This window comes from Diabrotica virgifera, chromosome 8 (assembly GCF_917563875.1).
Source record: "Diabrotica virgifera virgifera chromosome 8, PGI_DIABVI_V3a".
NCBI classification, from domain to species: Eukaryota; Metazoa; Arthropoda; class Insecta; order Coleoptera; family Chrysomelidae; genus Diabrotica; species Diabrotica virgifera.
This window is the reverse complement of record NC_065450.1, coordinates 218,422,816-218,439,763: the sequence shown is the minus strand read 5'-3', so window position 1 is coordinate 218,439,763 and position 16,948 is coordinate 218,422,816. Positions and strand designations below refer to the sequence as shown.

The window sequence follows — 16,948 nt, the reverse complement described above, 5'->3', positions numbered from 1 at the left end:
CTATTAAAATATTATGTTTTTCATTGATACTTTACGACAGAAAATGCAAATTTGTTTAAATAAACACCAAATCACTGTAAAATCGCATAAAACAACATTTTGAGAAAAAAAGAAGAAGAAGATTTTTTGATCTTAAATATCTTATTTTTACGTCCCGCAGAAGCTATATACCAACTTTCAGACAAATCGGAGATCCAAAATTTTTTGCCTGAGTGATTTGACATGGAATGTACCATATTTAAGATCGATTACAAGTCGGACACAGTGACAAACAGACAAACAAAGACAAACAACAAAGAAAAAGTGAAGTATATAAAAACGTTTAAATAAAAGCACTTACCAATGGTGTATATACATTTAGAATCAGACAATCCTCCTCTCCTATTACGACAGGATCATTATGGGAAAGCAATTGTGGGCACATTTTTTCATTAGCAGTTGCATTTAATATTCCTTCCCATGGTGTTTTTATTACAGGCGGCTGAAGGGTCAACAAATTATTAATATTTTTTAACTAGAAAGCTATGAACTATATTAAGCTATTAGTCGAGGAAATGAAGCATTTTGGCTCGCAATTTTTTCGTCCAGCATGGATTTACTTGGAATTTTCACAGAAGGTAGGGAATAATCCAAGGATCATTTTCTATATCATACCGCTGTACGCTAAAATCTTGGGGGTGGTTACCACCCCATTTCGGGGGTGGGAATTTTTTATTAAATTTTAACCATGTAAGTCGATGTAAAAAGTAATTGTAAGAAAAAAACATTTTTTACATTTTCTTCGTAAAACCAATATTTTTCGAGTTATTCGCGCTTGAAAGTAACAGTTTTTCGACGAAAAAATCGACTCCTTTAGAGGGTTTTTTGAGAATACCTCGAAAAATATGCATATAATCAAAAAAACTGTAGATATCAAAATTGTATCTTTTAGTAACACAAATCAAATTCTTTTTCCATAATATTTTTAAGACCAATACAAACCGAGATACGGTACGTTAAAAGTTAGCTTTTTTCGTCAAATGTATAATTTGAAATATTCAAAGCCAAATACCGGGAAAACCTTGCATTTTTTGAGGAAAATTTAAATAATATTTTTTTAAGTATACAATTATATCTTTTAAAAAATAATACTAAAAAGTTTCTAGCATGAAAATTTAGCAACTTATGATCAAAAAAAGGTCGGTACCCGCTTTTCACTACGAAAAAATCAGTGAAAACAACCCCTTAACTACCCTCCTAATTAAAAATTAATCTTAACCTTTCTGCAATTCCTTATATACAGTAAAACCTGCCATATCCGGATCAATGTGGCGACAGACCGATCCGGATATGAAAAAATCCGGATATCAAGACCATTACTTCTTTTACAGTCTCTGAAACGTTTTTTCCTTCATACATTCCAATAATCAACGCCGTCAATAACTTTCGTCGATAGACACGTTTTATAGATTCTATAATACATTATTTCGCCATCTTTTAGTTCTTCTTTTAGTGCGTTGTCCAACAGCAGGACTGCCTTTCTCGGTAGATTTCGGTAGATCCGGACGGCGCAGAACCGTCCGGATATGGGGAGGTCCGGATATGACAGGTCCGGATATGACAGGTCCGGATATGGCAGGTTGTACTGTATTTGTATAACCAATACATCCAAGAAGTTTGACCTATTTAAAAGGCCTAATTTGGAAAAAACTGGAGTTTAAAGGAAAATTGATTTTTTGCCATTTCGTATTTTTCACCTATTACTTCAAAATATCTCCGAAAATACTGGAGTTACGAAAAACGTGACATATTACTAAATTGTATATTTTTTAATAACTAAAATTTAGTTGTACATAGATTTTCATTACAGTGAACACTTAGCGAGATATAGCTGTTTAAAACCTCTATTTACGAGCAAACACCCCCTTATTCGAGCCCTTTAAATCCGCCCCAATTAAAAACTAAGGGATCTTACGGAATTTAATTTACACAGTCTTATAGCTCTTCAAAAATTCTACAAAATCATTTTTGAAAAACATTTTATCGCCAAAAATGAAGGAGCCATGTTTATAAAATGATCTTTTTTTTCGAAAAATTCGAATAGTTCGCTTATGGAGCATTTTCAATGTATGTATAATACCACAGAACCGATTCGTATACGGGAAGATGACTAAAAAACTATTTGTATTTGTGCACATTTGTAAATTCGTATTTTTCTGTAAATAAATGTTTTTGTAATTCTTTAATTCTACTTTTTTTCTATATACCTAGATCAATTTAATTGTCTACTTATAAAAATTGTAATGTTATTAGGGGTGGTTTTTAAGGGTTTAAATATTATGATATTATATCTTAAAGCATAAAACAATCATTATATCTAACCAATCAACACCAAATTTTACCCATATTAAAGTTTAAAATGTTTTTATATAATTTTTGACAATAAGGGGTAGTTTACACCCCTAAAAATAATCAACGCCCTTAAGCATGATATAGAATATACAGTACAGGGTGAGATAATCCTAATCCTATATTTTTATGTAAATCGATGCAAGCCGAAATTATTCTTTTAGGATAAGTAAATTTTTTATATATAATTCCAACAAGGGTGGTTTTAAGGGTTGAAATATTATGGTAGTATATCTTAAAGCATAAAACAATCATTATGTAAATAATAAGAATCAAATGTTGGCAATATTAAAGTTTAAAATGTTATTTTATAATTTTTTACAATTAGGGGTAGTTTTCACCCTTAAAAAACCAAAAGCGTACAACGGCTCAATATAGAAAATGAACTAGAAGGTGAAATGAACCTAATCCCAAATTTTTGTACAAATCGATGCTGGACGAAAAAATTGCGAGGTTTTGCCATTTTTTCAGCTTCATTTCCTCGACTATATATATTTCTCAGTTATATGCTAATTATTGCGCCAAGCTAGGCATCATAATGGAACAAAAAATAAGAGCTGAAAAACTGTAATACAATAAGCACACATCTAGAACACAATCTGAATTCCAGAACAATGAAAATGAAGCAAGAATATTAGATGTTATATCATCACCTTTACGAATTAATGTAAAAGAAAATCAAAGAAATATGTAGACAACTTAATACTGGAAAAGCTGCTGGGTCAGGAAATATACCAGCTGAATTAAATAGGCGTCAGATAATCTATACCATAATACGAGAAAATTATTTGAAAGGTCCAGAAATGGCGAGGACGTACCAAAGGCATGTAACACGTCTTGGATGTCTATATAAGTTTATAAAAAAGACAACAAAAACAACTCTTGTCTTGTGACAGTCAAATAACAATAACGTACACAGGTTGTGACACGTGGGTGCCACTGCCCCATATACATACGTTGCTATTCATTATCCAAAACAGTGTAGAAATTCTCTAAGAAGGAAGGGTCAGAAGAAGAAAGAAGAAAGCTCAAAGAAGGAAGAGCTTTATAGGAATTGAGTTAATACCTATAAAGTCTTCTATAGTCTACTGCAAAGGAGGTTATCTAGGAACACGAAAAAGAAAAAAATATCGACTTAGTAGAGGTACTGAAAATTCTGCTTAAAATTATCCACGCCAGAATACACTCTAAACTGGAGCTGGATATTAGTGACACTCAATATGGGTTCCGCAATGGTATGGGTACCAGAGAGACATTATTCTCCTTCAACGTGCTGACACAGAGATGTTTGGATATTAACCGTCCTCTTTACGTCTGTTTTATAGACTACAATAAAGGGTTTGATAAAGTAAAACATGATCGACTTATGGAAATTCTGAAAACTAAAAACCTAGATGATAGAGGTTTAAGATTAATAACACACCTCTATTACAATCAGCGAGCAATAGTAAGAATTGAAAAAGAAACAAATAAAGAGAGGAGTCCGGCAAGGCTGCATACTATTACCTCTATTATTTAACGCTTACTCTGAAGAGGTAATGCGAAAAACTCTGGAAGATGAAACAGTCGGCATAAGAGTAAATGGAGTCTTACTTAACAACATCAGATATGCAGATGATACAGTAATAATAGCCGATAGTTTACAAGACCTGCAAAGGCTCATGAGTAAAATAGTAAGGTGTAGTAAGGAGTACGGACTCTCTCTCAATATCAAAAAGACAAAATTTATGAAAATTAGTAGAAACAACCATAATACTAACGAAATCTTGATAGTAGAGGGCCAGCAGATCGAAAGAGTAAAAAATTACACTTACCTAGAAACACTTATAACAGAAAATAATGACTACACTGCAGAAATCAAAGTCAGAATCGAAGAAGCACGTTCTAATTTTATGAAAATGAAAAAGGTCCTATGTAGCAAAGATTTAACATTATCTCTTAAAGTACGCCTAGCAAAATGTTTCGTATACAGTTTACTATACTATGAAGTGGAATCATGGACATTAAATGTAGAGACAATGAGACGACTTAACGCCTTTGAAATGTGGACCTATAGAAGAATTATGAGGGTTTTCTGGGTAGATAGAGTTACGAACAACGAAGTACTAAGAAGAATAGGAAAAGAGAAGGAAGTTGAACTTACAATTAAAGAAAGAAAACTACAGTATCTCGGACATGTGATGCGGGTCGAGAAGTATGGCATCCTGCGACTCATAATGCAAGGAAAGATAGATGGCAGAAGAAGCATCGGAAGAAGACGAATTTCATGGTTGAAGAACCTGAGAGAATGGTTTGGATGCAGCTCAAAACAACTATTTAGAGCTACTGCCTCAAAAATTAAAATAGCTATGATGATTGCCAACCTCCGTAGCGGAGATAGCACCTGAAGAAGAGGTACTGTAGATCAGACCTACTTTGTGCATCAAGCACTGGAAATGCGTGGTTTAGAGCTTTCCATTACAATTGAGTACAACCCGCTTTAGAAAAGATAAATTTTTAGCAAATTTCGTAGGTACATATAATTTGTAGTAATTGTTATATTTTACCTGAAATCTGTTCTTTCCAATCGGTGGTTCTGCATATGGAATACTTTCGAAAGCATGGAAATTATTACCTTCAAAACTCTGAAGGACGTGTCCTCGGACTTTACTTCCTGTAGATAATGTTATTATTAAGTCATCATCAGTCAATCCAGTAACAGCTGAAGTTACCTAAAAACAACAAATATTGTTAAAAATAAAGTAAAAAACCCTAAGTTATTGAGCCCTAGATTACATTTTTTCATTAGATAAAAAATTTCTTATCAGTTTTATGTTCTTAAAAGTATCCATAAAATAAAAATAATTAATTTACTGATTGACTATTTGAAAAACAAAAAAAAAACATTGTCATTTAACCTTAGTAAACTCGAGTGGGCGAGAGCGAACTACAGTTGAACCCAGACATAATTTTTTGAGGATATTTTCAAAAATATATATAACGGTTTGCAGTACTTCACCAATATATCGTCCAGCTGTCAAAGTGCCGTTATTAAGAACTAGAGGTGATCTGCTTCCCAAACATATAGCATCTAATACCATCATACTTGGTTGTTTTGCTATATGACGTTCAACAGGCAAGTCTATATTTCATCTCTCACCTTGATCACGTCTTACCCTTATGCGCCCATCAGAGCCACACAAATAAAACCTAGATTCGTCACTGAAGCAGACAAAATTCCATTGGCCTCAAGTTTTGCCGAGCTTATGTGTGGTGTCAAAAGTAATACCAAAAACGGACGGTAAGCTCTCAGTCCCATTCCAAATAAGAAACCAACCCTTTCTGTAGCTGCAACTAAATCATCTCTTACTTGATATACACTATTCCGTCTATTTCTGAGAGCAAGACGTCCAAGATGGCGCAAATCATATCCTTGCAATATTCTAGGACAGGGGTTCCCAAACGGTGGTACGCGTACCACTGGTGGTACGCGGGAATATTTCAGGTGGTACGCGTCGCGTTGGTGAAACAAACGATTACGCTGGTCTGCGAAAGTGTCAGTGCAGTTTGTCGGGTCGGGTACTGCTTTCTACGCTGTCATCACTTTTTCTGAAGAAAACGAAATATCTCCAATAACAGGTGTGGTTGCTGATATAATCATTATTCACTTGGAATCTCTCCAGAAAGTTTTAATAAATATTTCTCTGAAGATTATTCCAAACTTGACTGGATTTGAAAACCTCACTAAATGAGTTGGAATTACAGGAAACTTTCATCGATCCAACAGAAGACAGTTCTATGGAGAGTATATATTCCTTGGTTCTATGAAAGACAGTTTTAAAGAGAAATCCTTAATTGACTTCTGGATGAGACGTAAATCCGCGTATCCAATGTCCTTCCGGCAAGCTATGCTGTTTTAATGCCATTTGTTACTAGTTACTTGGGTGAGACTGGTTTGTCTGACTTATTGTGTATAAAAAATAGATATAGAATCAGACTAACAAGTGTTGGAGAGGACTTAAGAATAAAATTAAGTTCAATAAAATTACTCCTGCAATTGGCACTTTAATCATAGGCAAACTGCAACAAGTTTCGGATTATTCTCGATACATGTACAATGACTAATGTAGATTTTTGTTGATTTGTATTATTTTTGAATGGTAGTTTGTACATATATAATAATTTTTTAACACTGCACTATGTTTTTGTATTGGGACCGTGCAAGTTCGGCAAAGCGACACCTGGTTTCTACGCTCAGCAACATTTTTCGCACTTTTAATTATATTGGCCAATTATATTAGTCCTGGTTACTGGATAATTGTCAAGGCCATAGTCAAAAAAATAATACGAAGAAAAAATAAGATTCAGGTTATGTTATTAAAACGTAAACAATTGTATGTAGTAAATAAAATTAGTTATTAAAATGCAGTACTGCAAGCAAAATACAATTAATTAAATTTACCTTAATATAATAATTGCATATCATATCAATATTGTGGAGCAATATATAATTTTTCTTCTTCAATGACAGCAGGCATGAAATTATATACGTCAATTTGACAATTTCAATTGACAATATGAATTATTTAAGAAAGTTGCAATATTTCTCCGCTATTCGCGCAAGTACTTGCACACCGCGAATAGCTATGAGTAATAAATTATAATGTGCATAATTATTGTTCTATTTTTCCTTCATTGTCAAAATATTATTAAAAAACGTATATCTGTTCATATTTTTAAATAAAATTTAGTAAACATAGACAAATAGTAATTCTATTTATTGTTGTCTTGATAAAGACTTGGAAAAGCGAATGATTAATTAAATATAAAGTTATATTAGTTATTTAATTGAAATAAAACAAGCCAATATGCATGTTTCTGATAGTCAATATGTTTCTAAAAAAATAGGATCAGATGGGCTTCCTTCCATTCCAGCCCACCCGGTGTTTGGTGGTACGCCAAAATCTTCAAAATACTTCAGGTGGTACGCAGTTGCTAGAAGGTTGGGAACCCCTGTTCTAGGACATCCAGACCCTCAACGACGCCGATAAGTCTCATAATTGAACCACCTCCTCCAAACCCTTAATACCGTTGATAGGTAAGCTTCAACTCTTCGTGAAATTTTCCATAAACCAAATCTGGCCTCTTTCATGCCTACAATGCCTTGGCGTTTTACGAACTCTTGGCATTTTAAATTTTTTGGGTAGATAAATTAAAAACAATCCAAAAATGACTAAAGTTAAATACACAGAAATAAACTTTTTTATCTTTTTTGTTGTTGCGAAAAAGAAAGAAAAAAACTGTTATAAAAGATAGTGAGGTAACAACTAACATGTGATCCAAAATTATTGTCACCATAGGTGGCTCTGACGACAGAGATAGCTATACAGTGCATGTATGTCTATTCTTAATTCAGATATACTTTCCAGTTTACGTCAACTTTGCAGTGTACGTCAACCAACAAGAAAAGTTTGGATATGTAGAGATGTGAGTGGTGGACATATACAGCATCCTGTTTGATTTTATTTAAGTATTATTGTTACCTACTTATAATTTTGTTAATTCTTTTTATTTTGATTAAAGTTCTGTGTTAAAGGTTTTGACTGATTTGGTATGTTTTATAATGTTAATCAAAATTAATTGATAAACCAATGATATAAATTCAGATTAAAACAAGACATACGTAATTTTTTGCACGGGTAGCTTTGATCTCAATAATTGTGGATCGCTCATTATACAGGGTGTCCAGAAACTCTACCGACAAACGAAGACAGGAGATTCCTCAGATAATTTTAGGACAATTTAACCCAATTCACCTAGTCCGAAAATGCTTCCTAAGGAAGCTAGAGCTCTTTGAAGATGGCGTCATGTAATTAGTTTTTCTTAAATACCTCCAGAACGCTTCTATTTAGAAAAACGAAAATTGGTGTACATATTTCCTTTCCAGAAATGAATCGATTCCATCCATTACGAATTTCAAGTACCGGTCGTAGGCGTCCATTTTGGGTAGGGCAACGGTTATTTTATCGCCTAACTTTTTTGTCTTTAATTTTTAAGCATTTTTGACTCTGAATTATTAAACTGTGAGGTATTCTAGTACTAAAAGGTACTCTTACTTTAAGTAGATAGGATACACCGTTTTCTAGAAAAATCGATTTGAAAATTTTTCGTTCTTTGAATTTCAAAAAAGAAGATTCAAAAAAAATTATTTGGAAGGATGAAAACTGGTACATTTATTTATATTCCAGTGATTAATCGATTTCATTAATGGCGAATTTCTAGTTCCGGTCACAGGCGCCCGTTTTGGGTAGGTCAACAGTCATTTTATAGCATAACTTTATTATCTTTAATTTTTAAGTATTTTTGACACTAGATTATTCAATTATGAGATATTCGAGTGCTAAAAGTTACTCTTGCTTTAAGTTGGTAAAATATGTCGTTTTTTTTATTAATTTTTTTCCACTTTTTTTTTCAAATTCCCAAAACCAAAAACTTTCAATTCGATTTTTCTAGAAAACGGTGTGTCCTACCGACTTAAAGTAAGAGTATCTTTTAGTACTAGAATACCTCACAATTTAATAATCCAGTGTCAAAAATGCTTAAAAGTTAAAGACAAAAAAGTTATGCGATAACATAATAATAATAATAATAATAAAATTTATTACACTTAAATACATAAAGTTTACAACAAAAGAAATGTAAAAAGCCAGTCGAAGATACAAGTTTCAAATTATGACATACATAAAAGTAAAAAACAATAATTAGCAAGTGCACTACTTACATAAGTTTATATAGGTACATTTAGATATGTTAGTTCCATGTACTATTCATAAAATCGTTTGTTGTATACGGTTCTAATTTGCACAAAAAGCTTACAATTTCCCTTTTTATCATGGAGATATCATCAGATATCTTCAAGTGTAGAGGCAGGTGGTTGTAGAATTGTATACCTGCATATAAAGCTCCTTTTTCCAGTAATGTGAGCCTATGGTAAGGAATATTGTAGTTGAACTTGTTTCTGGTATCAAAGTTGTGAGATATGTTAAATGGCTGAAAGTACTGCTTGTTGGTATATACAAGTTTGAGACACTCGTATATATATAGAGCTGGTATAGTTAGTAACTTTAGCGATTTGAAATGGCTCCTACATGATTCAGAGTATTTTAACTGCTTCATGACGCGTACTGCTTTTTTTTGTATTATAAAAACTTCGTTAAAAGAACTACTACCTCCCCATACTATGATATTATATCGAGCTCTCGAATAAAAATTAGAAAAATAAAATGACTTTACTACATTGATGTTAACATTTTTTACAAGAATTCTCAAACCATAGCAAGCTCGGCTTAGTTCTTTGCATAGATTCTCGATATGATATGTGAAATCTAAGTTTTGGTCAATCCAAACCCCTAAGCATTTGAAATACTCAGAAAAGGGTATCAAATGTTGATTTAGGTTAATATTGTCAGGTGTGTCTGGACCTCGGTTTGTTTTAAAGAATACAGCGTTAGTCTTATCAGGATTTAAAACTAGTCTTGAATTCAAAAACCAGTTTTCTACTTCTGACATCAAATAGTTACCTGCCAGAACTAGTTCAGGTAAATTTCGGGCAGAAACCAACAGTGTACTGTCATCTGCATAGTTAATAATTAATTCCTTAGTTTTAGCAACTGATGCCAAATCATTTAAGTAGATAATAAATATTAGCGGTCCCAAAACACTTCCCTGTGGAACACCCCTAGACACTGCCAGAGGCTCTGACCGCACATATTGCATTGTTTTGTCCTTAATTTTTAGTGCATGTGCACGTCCAGTAATGTAGCTCTTTAACCAATTTAACTCCACACCTCTAACCCCGTAGTGTTCAAGCTTCACAAATAAAACATCAAAATCAACGCAGTCAAAGGCCCTGCTTAAATCCAGAAAAATCCCACATGAGACATTCCCAGCATCCAAACAATTATATATCTCATTAGTTAATTCAAATAGAGCAGTCTCGGTGCACCTACCTTTAAAGAAACCGTGCTGGCTATGGCTGAATAATTCTTCTTTAAGGAAAAACTGAAACAGTTGATCATGGACAACCAATTCAAAAAATTTTGAAAATGAGCTAAGCAGACTAATTGGTCTATAATTCGTTGCCCTACCCAAAACGGACGCCTATGACCGGTACTAGAAATTCGCAATGGATGGAATCGACTCATTTCTGGAAAGTAAATATGTATACAAATTTTCGTTTTTCTAAATAGAAGCGTTCTGGAGGTATTTAAGAAAAACTAATTACATGGCGCCATCTTCAAAGAGCTCTAGCTCCCTTAAGGCAAGCGTCCACAGACCCGCATCGTACGCATCGGACGCATCGTACGCAACGGATTTTAGTTTGCCTTGTACAGAAACTTATGTAACCGCGTCCACTGATCCGCATCGTACGGATCGCATTATCGATTGTCAAACTAAAATCCGTTGCGTACGATGCGTACGATGCGGGTCTGTGGACGCTTGGCTTTAGGAAGCATTTTCGGACAAGGTGAATTGGGTTAAATTGTCTTAAAATTATCTGAGGAATCTCCTGTCTTCGTTTGTCGGTAGAGTTTCTGGACACCCTGTATAATGCGAGGTCACATAATATACATTAAATCTATAAATTTTGTAGATAAAACTTACATAGAATACCTAATAACTGGCGCACTAGCACAACTATCATAATGTTTAAAAAGGGTGATAAAGCGGTACCCAAAAACTACAGAGGAAGTCATAACCACCAAAATCACAAACGAAATAGATCTAGCACAGGGGTTCCCAACCTTCTAGCAACTGCGTACCGCCTGAAATAGTTTGAAGATTTTGGCGTACCACCAAACACCGTAATTTTTTTATTAGAAATATGTCTACTAATTATTTCTAATTTTAATTCTTCTCGGTGTATAGACACAATGTGTACTTCGGCATTCAGGACCAATTTTCTTTATTTTTGCTGCTAGCCCTGTCAATTTGATTTCAAGTAGTTTGCAAAACAAAAACTCTTCTATAACTTCTTCATAAAAATCAAATCGTACACATGCGAGGAGCTGTGCTATGTTTGTATCTACTTGAAGTGCAAAATATGTGCATTCTTGAAGTTTTAAACAAAGTTGTTCTTCAATATTGGAAGACATATCAGTAATTCGCCTTTTCACTGTGTTTTTTAACAATGACATTTTTTAAATTGCTTTGGCTGCCTTTTTTCCTAACACGGTTTGGGCCATTTCCACAGCGGCCGGTAGTAAAAGGGTCTCTCAATTGTGTGAGGCTTTCCATCCTTCACAATTGTACATCTAGCAAGGTAGGTATTGTACGTCTAACAAGATGCCTTTATTAAGTTAATATGATATTTACAAAGCTAGTCATGCATTTATTTTCTTTCTTAAAAAAAGTAGATTATCTTTTAAAAAATTGGTGCACACAGTGCTTTGTGTATTGAAGACGTATCAGCATAGAATGCTTTATGCTTTGGCTCGAAAACGTTTCGAAACAAGCAACACATTGATGAATAAAATTGTCACTATTTTCTGTGCCAGACTCCACTATAAAACCATACTGTAAGTAGCTTTCGTGGTATTTCTGATTAGCCTGCGGTTTAGGTTTTTAACAGTATTCTTTGAAGTTCCAGGGTTCACCAAAACCTGCTTCATAGAATATGGAAGCACAACAACTGCACTGTCACTTTCGCAGACAGAGGCCCAGCGTAATCGCTTGTTTCACATACGTAACGCGTACCACCTGAAATCTTCCCGCGTACCACCAGTGGTACGCGTACCACTGGTTGGGAACCACTGATCTAGCAGATAAACAACACGTCTTTAGATCCGGACGATCCTGTAACGGTGTAGTTTTTGTCGTCAGGCAAGTCATGGAAAAATCATCAGAACACAACGTCCCGGCTTATTGTTGCTTCATAGATCTACAAAAGGCATTCGACTGTGAGAGCTGAATGACGTAATTCACCTGTTATATAAATAAAACATACCATCAGATATTTATAAGACTGTTGTCAGACCTGTAGTAACATATGCATACGAAACATGGGTGCTCAAAAAGTCTGAAACAGACCTTTTAGAAAGATGGGAGAGAAAAATGCAAAGAGCAATATCTGAAGGTGTGAAAATAGAAGGTCAGTGGAGAAGAAGACCCAAAAAAGAATTGGAAGAACTATATCAAGAGCCAACGATCACGACGACGATCAAAGCACAGAGAATACGATACTTGGGGCACATCGAGAGAATGGGAAGTAAACGAATGCCAAAAATGGTACTCTCACGAAGACCAATACAAAAGAGGAGAAAGGGAGGCCAAGGAAAAGATGGAAGGACAGTGTGTATGAAGACTTGAAGAAAGGTAACATTGAGAGATGGAAAGAACTAGCATTGGACAGAAGGAGATGGAGAGAGGTGGTGAAGGAGTGTATAAAAAGACTGAAATGTAATTAAATAAAAATAAGTTTTATAAGTTATGTAAGTTATATTAAGTTATTTATTATATTATTTATGTAATCAGAAATGTAAACATTTTAGCCTTAGGCCTATAAGGCCTGTTGCGCTTAATAAATATAAAATACCATCAGATATTATCAAGTCTATCGAAAACATATACAGCAGAAATAATATACGGGCTAGAATTAATAACAATCTAACAGAGCCGATACCAATGGAAAGAGGCATACGTAAAGGAGACTCATTGAGTCCGCTGCTGTTTAACCTCATGATGGGTGAAATTATTCATAAAGTCAAAAACCTGAGTATAGAGTACTGAATGGGTGAAGAAATTATCTCTATAGTATGTTATGCAGATGATGCCATACTTATTGCAGAGAGTGAAGATAACCTTCAGAGACTTTTATATCAATTTAATATAACAGCAAGAAAGTTCAACATGATAATATCGCCAAATAAAACAAAAAGTATGGCAATCGCTAAAGATCCAATAAGATGCAAGCTGGAAGTGGCCAGCAAAATAATCCAGCTAGATAGAAGTATCAGCTACCTGGAAGTAATAATGCACAGTTATGGAGGTACAGAAGTGGAAGTTGTCTAACAAATAAACAAAGCCAACAGATTAGCAGGATGTCTTAAACACACTACTTGGCGCAACACACATCTACGGACAGAAATAAAGGTCAATATTTATAGGACAGTAGTTAGGCCAATTATGACTTACACTGCGGAAACAAGACCTGACACCACAAGGACAAAAAGACAAGGACTGGAAAAATGGAAACATGGTGAAATGAAAATTGTCGGAGATATCACAGGAAAATCATTATGGGACAGACAACGTAGCACAGATCTCAGGCAAAGCTATAATATAGAGAGCATAAATGACTGGACACTGAAAAGAAAAAAAGAATGGTATAGTTATATAAGCAGAATGGGAGAAGGAAGACTGGTAAAGGTAGCACGAGGCAGGTCACCAAACTACCAAAGAAGTATAGGAAGGCCAAGGAAGAGATCGAGTGACAACCTGGTTATCTGACGAGGAGGCATTCGAAGATGGAACAGGCCCGAGCCTATTAAGGAAGCAGGAAGAAGAAGAAGAAACTTACAAAAAAATACTTTCGATCCAAATGAATGTCCCTATACAAAGTGTTGCATTTTTTTGGCCATCAGCATATAAAGATATAAAAAGATAAAACTTTATACCTACCCCATTATTAGCAAAATTTACAAGTGCACAAAAAACAAACAGATTAAGGTGTGCCATTGCTCGTTTATAAAAAAAGACAGACACAAGATTTATGGACCAAACTCAATTTTATAACTATTTCTAGTTTTATCAGTATAAAAATTATCTAGATAAGTAACTATAAATAGACCATATTAATCTCATAATATCATGTCATTGCAGTTTTTCAATCAATCATGTAGAAATAATAAGTAAGGAATTGTGAAATCCCTATAAGATTACAATCTTTTTTTCAATAAAATGTGAATTACTAAAAAAGTATGAATTAAAAATTTGGGAGTTACAGTGATGGAAAGTAAAATATTTTGCAGAACTACTCCATTAAAATGTTACATTTTTTAAGCCATTTGTTAGAGGAGTCAATTTTATTTCTTTAATGTGTAGGGGGGATCAGTAGAAGCTTAAGTTCAAGTTTTTGGGGTCGCCACACTTGTCCCCCGGCCGCCATCTTGGAAATGGTGTGCAAAGGGGTTACGCGCTATATCTTGTAAACTACCAACCCTACGGAAAATCTAATTAAACATAAAATGTAGCAAATTAAATTTTTCACAATTTTATTTCTATTACCTTTTATCGTCAAGTGACCAACAAAAAAGATATAAACAAAAATATGTAAACATTTTTTAACAAGTTTCTTTTTTGAGGTTATAACTTTTTTTCAGTTCATTTTAAAATAAAATAACATTCTAACAATTTTGTAGAGAGTTTTTTAGCGAACAATTTCCACTATAAATTTGTTTAATTCTATTTATTTATATAGGTTTTATGGCGCTCCAAACTTGACCAGATTCTCGAATGCTCATAGGGATATAATAAAAACAAAAGTTAGGCTTACTTTTCTGTCTATATATATTTTTTATTCATACAATTTATTATGATTTTAACATTCCTATGCTGTTATTAATCTGTTTTTGACCGTTCTTCCCACTATAAAACTTATAACCCTAAGCATATAATAGAAACGGCCCAAGAAGTTCTTTGAGGACAAATTCGCCGGTTCAGAAGAAGAATGACGCAACCGCATACTGCAAAATTCTTAAGAAGAGCAAAAAACGAATTTTTGATATCAAATCATAAAGTATGATCAAAATTAGCCATTTACCACACCGTGGTCAGGATCTCGAGATATAAGCGTTTTTTGGGGTGTGCCTCTTGTATATGAAGTAACATAACTTTTTTCCTATTATATATTTTGACTTAAAATTTTCCAAAAAACTTCTTCATGAATTATGTTTTATTGTTGTTTTGGTTAAAATTATAAACTAAAAAGTTTGTCACTCAACTTTTTTAAGTAAACATGAAACTAACGAAATATGATGACAAAATGTTTAAAAACTAACAACTCCTTTTTTAATGTGTTTAAATATTTAGGACAAATTCCATTGTTATCTACATACATACTTTAAAGACTACACAGTAAAATTCTCAAAAGGAAATATTTACAGCGACCAAAGATACAGCGAGGTAAACTTGAAAAATCATCAAAATTGATTTTCGGCATTTTTGTATAAAATTTGATGTTCCACCAAATCTAGATAAAAATAAACTTCATATTCGGATTCAGCGACCTCGAAAATATAAAAATAGACCAAAATTGGTCATTCACCTTAAATTTGATTTTCGTGGTCGGCATAACGATTGCTGCCGTTCGACTAATATATTAGATAGAAAAGTATTTTTTTTATTGTATTCCTGAGAATTCGAGAATCTGGTCAAGATTGGAGCGCTGTAAAACCTAGATAATAAATAAAATTAAACAACTTTATAGCGAAAATGTTCATTGAAAAATCCTCTACAAAATCGCTATGATGTTATTTTATTGTGAAATGAACGGAAAAAAAGTTATAATCTCGAAAAGGAAACTTCTTACAAAATATTCTCATATTTTTATTTATAACTTTTTTGTTGGTCACTTGACGATAAAAAGTAATAGATATAAAATTGTAAAAAATTTAATTTGCTACATTTTATCTGTAATTAATTTTTCTATAGGATGGCTAGTTTAGAAGATACAGTGCGAAAGCCTTTTGCACCCCTTATTTCAATATGGCGGACGGGGGACAAGGGTGGCGACCTTAAAAACTTGAACTTAAGCTTTTACTGAACCAGATCAAAAACATTAGAAGCATTCTCTGGTTACACCTCCGAGGCTTCTAAAAATGCAAGCCATAACGGATGCTGAGAAAAGACCTCATCTCTAGAGATTGCAATTGCTGGATTCAGCATCCAGCAATCCAGCTGGATGCAGCGCTTTTTTACATGCTGGTTCTAGCAAACCGTGCTGGATCCAGCAGCGTGGATCCGCAAACGTGTCAAATTCGAAATGTTACTTAATGTCTTCATTAGCCTCTTTATTCAAAGCTGTGAGTGGGCAACTTGCCATTCTATCGTGCTAGGAGTAGCTCAGTATGCTGGAAAATTTCTACAGCCTAAAAGTTGGCATCGATAAAGCGATGATGGACATTTAGGCTATTGATTATGTACTATAGAAAGGAACTACAACGTTAACGGGGTTTTATTACTTCATATGGTCAATGAATCTCTATATATGAAAAAACCGCGGAGTGCTACCATTTAAAGGGGTGCGTTTTTGAGAAATGGGTGAATTAGTCCCTGGGCACAGGTTACATTAGGGTGAGTTCTATGCACTTTTGGTACAAACACGTCTACATAAAAATTGTACCTGGTTAAATTTCCTATCTAAATATAACTTTTTAAAGTCAAAGATACTTTTTTTTACAAAAATATATTCAAAAGAAAAAGCCCAAAGAAACCCAAAAGAAAGAAATTTTGTTTTTTGTCCCATAACTTTTGTCCACGGGGATATAGGTATAGACATTGCTTCACAGAAAAAAAACTTACA

General features: G+C 33.8%; 1 protein-coding gene across 1 annotated transcript in view; it reads right to left on the bottom strand.

Moving 5' to 3' along the window:
• The window catches only part of LOC114336464 (acetylcholinesterase), a 50,429-nt gene extending 36,263 nt beyond the window's left edge, over nucleotides 1-14,166 (bottom strand). Inside the window, exons 1-3 of the mRNA XM_050658001.1 lie at nucleotides 14,047-14,166; nucleotides 4,935-5,099; nucleotides 341-481 (exon numbers count right to left, since the gene is read on the bottom strand). Of these exons, the coding sequence (XP_050513958.1) occupies nucleotides 341-481; nucleotides 4,935-5,099; nucleotides 14,047-14,103 (363 nt within the window). The 5' untranslated portion in view covers nucleotides 14,104-14,166. The remainder of the gene's footprint in view (nucleotides 1-340; nucleotides 482-4,934; nucleotides 5,100-14,046) is intronic.
• Nucleotides 14,167-16,948: the final 2,782 nt, after the last annotated feature.